Here is a 7,386-nt window from a genome sequence, read left to right as displayed (position 1 = left end):
CGTAAAAGAGCAAAATGCGGTGACGTCACGGAGCAATGGCGGCGGCCGCAAAGGCGGCGTCGGAACGCTGGCAGACCGCGGCTCCGCGGAGGCGCTCGGCTGCGCGGCAGCCGCGGCGGAAGGAGGTGGCAGCGGGAGGCCGTGAGACCGATCTCGAGGCGAACACTAAAATCGTGCTTCGTCGCCTCCAAGAGGCCGAGTGAGTGCATGGTCGAATCTTCGCGCGAATAGTTCCCTCTCTGAGCCTCAGTCTCCTCATCTCTAAAATGGAGATGTGCTAAAAATCTTTCTGGAGGAGAACTTTTCTTGCAGGCCTGGACGAGTTTGCGTTTTCTTATTTGTAAGAAGGGGAATAAAGAAATCACTTACGCAGCTTGCTTTGAAGATCATTGATTTAGTAAATGTAAACTATTTCCTGGTAGGTGGTAAGAGCTGGGCTAAGTTTTGCCATTAATGCCATGTGCAGTGTTAATAGTAGTATTAGTGCAAGAGAGTAAAAAGCACACTTGGTTGTCACCATTATCGTCATTTATCGACCAGCTGCTAGTTACTTAGCACTATCTTAAGCATTATACACACTTTGTCAAGGTTGAACATCACTGCCATGCTAAGTGGTTAGTAGCCCAAGGAGACATAGGCAATGAATGTATGGAACCAAACTTCAAACCTAAGTCGTAGAGACTTCAAAACTTTTGCTTATATCTCGCTATTTTTTGGACTCTTATTTCATCCAGGTCCCTTTATACCTTGCCCTATCCCTTAAAAAGCATACAAACAATACCCAACAGAGGAAGAACTCAGTAAATTTTCCTATTGTTATTAAGAATTACTATTGTTATTAAGAATTAATTTTTTTTTAGTGTCAGGGTTCAAGAAATAACTTCAGTTAGCCATCTTCAGATCAGAATCAAGAAAGCCATTAGGGGAAGAGATTAGACTAATATTTTAAAGTTCCTCTTTCCTAAAGTTAGCATCAGGAGGCAGTGATGACACAGAGGTTACTGCTGAATAGAAAGAAATGTATGACCAACTGGCTTAGAGAGGGAGGTGGGGGGAAAAGCAGCAGTCCTTTGTAAGATCTCTAAAGGTCTACGGAGGCTGAGAGAGAATGGTTGAAATTTCAAGGCCAGCCTAGACAATTTAGTGATAACTTGTCCCAAAATGAAAATGAATAAAACAGTCTGAGGTATAACTCAAAGGCAGAAAGCTTGCCATCATGCACAAAACCCCTGGTTCAATCCCCAATACTGCAAACAAAACAAAAGCTTCAGATGTAAATGACAGTGAGTGTGCCTGGGGATTTGGAGAGCTCTTAAGGCTCTTTCCAGATCCCTTGACATTGTGATCATTTCCTCAGCTTCAGAATTCCCCAGAGGCTCCTTGTTTCTCCCATAACCCATAAGAATGGTATGGTCACCATACCATACCTTGAGCAGTTGAACAGCCAGGCAGTCTATATGCCGATCTGTGCACAGACTTAATCAGTTTACCAGGCACAGCCGTGTATGTTAGAGCTCTCTCTCTCCTTTGCTCTTGGTGGGCAGTCTTGGGCAAGAAGTTTTACCCTTCCGTCCTTCTTGAGCCCCTGTATGAGTCAGGTTGCTGGGTCACCCACAACTTCATGGAGATGTTTATCATGGCTCATAGTTTCAATAGACTTAGTCCATGAACGGTTGGTCCAAGGCAGAGACAGCGTGATGAAAGGGCATGGCCGAGAAGAGTTGCTCACATCATGTCAACAAGAGAGAGCTAAAAGAGGAAAAGAAAAAATAGACCCTTCCAGGCCATGCCTCCACCGGCCTTTTCTGAGCAGGCCCCACCTTGAATAGTACAGTCAGCTAGGACCTCATTGGTGGACTAATTTATTAATGAGTGTAGCCCCCACCTCCATGAGCCAGTCACCTTCCAAAAGCCCTGCCTATGAACACAAGAGTTGGTGGGGGGTATTTTAGATCTAAACCATAATAGACCCTTAAACACTGTCTCTTACTGCTTATTGGTTCAAATTCAGTTTAATTCACAGTTTGACTTTGTTTAGCTGTGGGCCTGTGGGAACCAATTGACTTGCATAAAAAAGGCTAGACTCTTGTCTCTTCTTTTCCCTTAGTTGTTTGAATAACAGAGGCATTTTGTTATAGCCTCTTATGTAGTACTGTCCTAGGAATGCTAACCTATTTAACCTGTGACCCTTGGTGATAGATACAATTCTCATGCCTGTTCTAGAGATGAAGAGACTAAAGCTCAGGTAGGCCAAGGCCAAGTATTTGATGACTATGACACAGCTCTGCCCAGCTTTGTTGTGGGCCAGGAATCCAGGGCTTCCACTGGGAAACTGCCTGACCTGTTCCCTCTGAGCCCAGCAGTTTGCATACTGGCTCTGGACCTGTCAGTGTGTGCACATCTCTCACCATACAGAAGCGTGGACTGTGGGCAGAGGGCACTTTGTCCTCCAGGCAGCGACCTCACAGACAAGCAGGAAGGTGCTGCTAGGGTAGTGCTGACAGGATGAGAGATGATGGTGCTCTTTTCTCAACAGGAATGATCTGCTTATCTCTGCTTTCTGGAGCTCAGCACTAGGTAGGTACCACCAGGGGTGAGGGGCTGGCAGGAATAGAAGGGGAGCATCAGTGTGGACAAAGAAGGGAATCCATTGCTCATTTGAGGACATTTCACTTCACAGAGCAGTGTCCTACTCCACCAGGGTTGTAATTCTGGTTTCTCCCTTCGGGCCGTGAGTCCTATGGTACTTAACTAGATTCAGCCCTCAGTTTCTTAACCTGTGAAATGGGGATGATCATGTACATATCCAGTAATGTATAGTTTTGGGAATTAAATGAGGTTATGTGGGTACATGGTTAGCACAGTGCTTGCATGCTACACAGAAGACAACAAATGTTAGCTGTCTTTATCATCATTGTAGAAATTTATGGTATGGTGTTCTTTTCCCATGACATGATAGTGTATTTTTTCTCAGGCAGCTATCATCTCTTCTTAAATATAATGTATAGGAGCTTAATATTTATTCATGGAGTGAGCATGCCATAATTATCTTTTTTATTGAAGGTTGGTGTTTCTATGTTTTAGTTATTATATATAACTGCAGTGAGCAACTTTATATGTAAAGCTTTTCCCGAGTATGATTCAGTAGGATATATTCACAGAAGTGAAGTTGTTTAGTAAAAAGGAATGACCTTGATTTGCATTAAGCTGTTGTCAGAAAAGCGTTTGCCGATTCTTTTATCAGGGGCCAGGGATATAGCCCAGCAGCACAGTGCCTGTCTGGCAAGTGCAAGATCCTGAGTTTGATTCCCAAGACAAAAAAAATGCTGTGATCAGCAAGGACCTAAAGAGCCAATTTTTCAAATAATCTTTCCTGATCTTATATATAGCTAGCTTTGCTACTTGGATAAGTGAAAATTGGTATCTTATCTTTGCAATATATGGCTTTTTTCTTTTGCATACAGATTTGTTCAATTAAGTTCAGTATGAGTGTAGTTTTAAAAGGGCAAGAGACTCTACCTCTGTATAGGAATATTTAAACAGAGCATTTTTCTTAGAAAGGCGGGGTTCTGGAAGCCCCCAGCCTAGCTTTTTCTCTTTGACCCCTTCCCAGGTGAGCATTGCTACCCTCAGACACTTACAGCATGATTTTGAGTTATGCTCGTCTAGTCTTTGCTATAATTAACACACTGTTTCAAAGCATAGCCTGCACTTACTAAGATCTTCCTATTAAATTAGAATGAGTTCCCATTAGAGTTTTAGATGGAAATGTTCCGTGAATGAAGCCCACATTTCTGTTGATGGACCATCCGCTGGGGCCCTACGCGAATCCAGTGCTTGGGACAGCGTGTGAGATTGTGATGGATGTGGCTGCACATTCCAGGTGGCTTTTCCCTCTGGGAATTGAAGCCTCTGCTGCCCTATTCCTTCCTGGCTCTGGGCCTTGTCTGTTGGGAGATCTGGTTCTCGGGCATATTGTACCCTCTGACTGCCTTTGCGGGCTGCCGTTTCAGAAACTGTCAGCCGATGCCTCACAGAGCTGCTGGGACAGCAGAAGCCTCCTGGGAGGACTCTACCAGAAGCCTTTGGAAGCCTGCACCTTGACTCACCACTAGGTGAGCCTGATGTGTCCCATGCCTCCAGCTCTGGAGAGACCCTGGCCCCAAAAACCTGCCACATGAAGTGTGTGTGTTACGGCATTGGGAACTTTGCCACCTGCATCACAGCTAGGATCCAGCTAGCATTTCTGCTTCTCTTCCTGGACAAGTGCCAGGTAAGTTTCTGGATCCACCTTCATCTGCCCTCAGCTGGTCTTGCACACAGTATGAGTGCGTTGAAATACTTCATTCTTCCCTTGTAGACTCCTAGAAGTCACTGCTGGGTCTATGACCCTTTGTTCAGCCCCCTGGAAATCGCAGTTCTTAACACCCTTGGTGTGACAGTTCTCAGGGAGAATGAGGTAAAGGACTTGGGGGAAATGGGGGGCAGGCTATGTAAATCTTAACCAGACCAAGCCCAGGCTCTGCCCATAGACACATTTCTTGGAAATAGTGTTCATTCCTCTCCCCTGCTTGCTTGCTATCCCAGAGCCTGTAAAGTTTGACTAGTCAGTCACCTCCATCCTGGTTCATCCTGTGCCCATCAGAAAAACTTAAAATCATACAAATAGTATGAAATAGAATGTGCTAAGTTTGCAAAATGCCTGCAAGGATTCTGTCCAGGAATTATGCTAATTGGTTCTTCTTGTTGCCATTTAAAAACCAAGAAGGCGCAAGGCCTATGACTGAGGTTCTTCTGGTGGGAACATGCCCTGCCAGGATCAGCAGTAAAGGGGATGGGGCCTCCTCTCTCTCTGTGATGCTGAGCCCTGTCACACTCAGCACATGGCTGGGAACTGCAGGTGAATCTGCTGCCTGGCCACCCCACGAAGAGCTGGGATTTGATATTTCCGAGACCTCTGAAAAAACTCATTTCATAGGCACAGAGCTGACACCAGGGTGAGCAGACGCCTCTGAACATAGTTTTCAGAAATAGACTGGGCCTGTGTTTCTGCCCAGGAGTTTGGTGAGGAGCAGTGAGCCCCAGAAAAGATGCTGTGCCTTCCAAGGGACATCTGAAGGGCCTTCAGTTTCAGATTCAGTGGGCATCTGAAAGTGACACGGACACATGGAGGATTCCTGAACACAGTACATGGGGACCATGACACCTGCCATCCCTCCTGTCCTTATTGTCACCAACCCAAGAAGACCCTTCATTAGCCCAGAGCTCTCATATGTTCATGTGACACACCTGTTAAATAGTGAGTTCTTCCTGGACATCACAGTTTCCCGACTTTATTCTATAATTATATGGTTTTCATAATGGAACTGTTCTAGTTGTATTTAGTGTCTTTTTCATTTGATGTTCCACTTATCTTGGTTTGTTATCCATATTTCCGTACTACCTGTGAGTGTTTCTACCTGTCCCTTTCATTCCCTAGGAAGGCAAGCGGAGTGTTCGTGGGGAACTCACCGTCTTCTATATGCTCCACTGTGGGACAGCCTTGTACAACAATCTTCTGTGGAGTAACTGGTCAGTAGATGCGCTGTCCAGGATGGTCATTATTGGGAACAGTTTCAAAGGCCTTGAGGAAAGGTGAGCCTCAGGACACTGGGATTCAGGTAGGCCTGGAGTGAAGCCCACACTAGGTTGACCCACAAACAGAAAGTGTTTCCACGACCATCCTGAATGTGAAGATGCTATTCTGTAAGAAACTGAACAGTTAACATATACGAGACCCTTAGACAAGCTGTGAAGCAAGTGGAGGCTTCACAAATGATTCTTCCCTTCTTTTACAAGACAAGAATGTTTTCAAAAAGCCATTTGATTCCTTTGCCTGTGATAGATCCTGCTTCTGTTTCATAGTGCTTAGGTGTCTGTTCTTGGCATCTCTGTTGACAACACAAACACAAATCCTACGTGCTCACATTTTCTACCTTTAACATACTGCACATTCCTCAATGTTTTGAATTCTTCCTATTTTTTAGCTCATTTTGCTTTTAAGTTGAATAAAATCATTCAACTTAGCTTTTACTTTTACTTCTAGGTTGTTGACAAGGATTCTGCAGAAAAATTATCCCTACATTGCAAAGGTATCTATCTAGTGAGGCGGCTGGGAGGGAAGAGGTGTGAAATCGTGTCTCCCTCACCAGGAAGGCTGCTTGTGTATGTGTTGGAGGAAACTGCGGGCCAGTGACGGAGGGCAGCAGTGCACTGTCACTGTCAGCGAGCATGTTTCATCTGTCTTTGTTCCAGAAGGCTTAAACATTTCAGTACATCTTAGTTTTGTTTGCAATTTCCTTTATCCTAAGTATCCATTGCCCAGCATATCCACTGCCTTTGTGGCTTCCAACACACACTGACAAACACATCTAAGTAAAAATACTCCTGTTTCCAAAAGGACAATAGGGTTGTAAGTAAAATGGAAATTTAAGCTAGAAGAGTGGGGGTTACCGTGACCAAGAAGTCTTTATATTTGGCTTTTCCTGCTCAGATTCTGGAAGGACTGGAGGAGGTGGAGTTTCCTCAGACCCCAGAGTACATGGACACATTTAACGACACTTCTGTTCACTGGTTCCCTACACAAAAGCTGAAGCGGGTACCCAGGGATCTGTGGACATTTCGGGAAGAACCTGATTACGAGGGCTGTGAGGACCTTGAGATCATCAGGAAGACAGCAGACCCTCCCACTGTGAGCCCGCCATGAGGTGCTCAGCACTGCCTACATGGAAGCTGCTGTCGGCGAGATGGGAAGGCTGCTGGGGAGGGATGCAGAGAAACCTTTTCTTTCAGTGGGCCAGATGTCAAAGGTGAGAACTGGAAATACAGCAAGGTGGCTGTCCCGTTTTAAGGACAACATGATGGGTACAAACTCAGTATAAACATGTATGAGCTTCTAAAATAGCATTTTTATATCCCTTCCTGGTGGTATGGGTTGATGTAGAGTATCGCCATGTTAGTGTGTGATGCTGGCGCTTGTGCGTGCTGGGCAAGTGCTCTACCACTCCTGGAGAGGTGACTGGATTGTGGGACACTAGACTCCTGAGCGCACTGCCACTGATACATGAGCTGCATGGGCTGTTAGGATAGGGGCCCAGCTGGAGGTGGTCCCTGGGGCTGTACCATTAGAGGGACAGTCTCTCAGGCACTCTTCCCCTATGCTCTTGCTTCCTGGCTGTCATGCGATGAGCAGCTCTACCCCGCCACAGCCTCTGCCATGTCCCTGTCCTGCAGCCAGCCCACCATGGGTTTGTGAGACTTGGGGCCAAATAAAGCTATCTTCCTTTAAGCTGCCGGTATCAGATATGTCTCAGCAACAGGATTCTGATCAGTACAGAATCCTACGCC

The 7,386-nt window shown here is 45.7% G+C and overlaps 1 protein-coding gene across 4 annotated transcripts; it reads left to right on the top strand.

The window, feature by feature from the left end:
- The first annotated feature begins 1 nt into the window (after nucleotide 1).
- On the top strand, nucleotides 2-7,327 carry Srrd (SRR1 domain containing). 4 transcript variants are annotated; one of them, XM_063226021.1, is made up of 7 exons: nucleotides 2-199; nucleotides 2,537-2,577; nucleotides 4,014-4,273; nucleotides 4,361-4,459; nucleotides 5,480-5,571; nucleotides 6,086-6,131; nucleotides 6,533-7,327. In XM_063226021.1, exons 1-7 carry the CDS (start codon nucleotides 36-38, stop codon nucleotides 6,743-6,745), a joined length of 915 nt encoding a protein of 304 aa, XP_063082091.1. In that variant the 5' UTR covers nucleotides 2-35; the 3' UTR covers nucleotides 6,746-7,327. The 4 variants fall into 4 exon arrangements, with proteins under 4 accessions (XP_063082091.1, XP_012997444.1, XP_063082092.1 ...); XM_003478031.5 differs by having other exon boundaries at nucleotides 4-199; nucleotides 5,480-5,634; XM_013141990.3 differs by lacking the exon at nucleotides 4,361-4,459 and having other exon boundaries at nucleotides 5,480-5,634.
- The last annotated feature ends 59 nt before the right edge of the window (nucleotides 7,328-7,386 follow it).

This window comes from Cavia porcellus, unplaced genomic scaffold (assembly GCF_034190915.1).
Source record: "Cavia porcellus strain 051 isolate PalLab524CR breed Dunkin Hartley unplaced genomic scaffold, mCavPor4.1 scaffold_16, whole genome shotgun sequence".
Lineage (NCBI taxonomy): Eukaryota > Metazoa > Chordata > Mammalia > Rodentia > Caviidae > Cavia > Cavia porcellus.
This window is presented reverse-complemented; position numbering and strand designations above follow the sequence as displayed.

Coding starts and splice junctions, on each gene's coding strand:
- Srrd (XM_003478031.5), top strand. CDS start 36: ATGGCGGCGGCCGCAAAGGCGGCGTCGGAACGCTGGCAGACCGCGGCT. Junction 4,274..4,360: donor TCTTCCTGGACAAGTGCCAG/GTAAGTTTCTGG, acceptor CTTCCCTTGTAG/ACTCCTAGAAGTCACTGCTG. Junction 5,635..6,085: donor TTCAAAGGCCTTGAGGAAAG/GTGAGCCTCAGG, acceptor TTTTACTTCTAG/GTTGTTGACAAGGATTCTGC.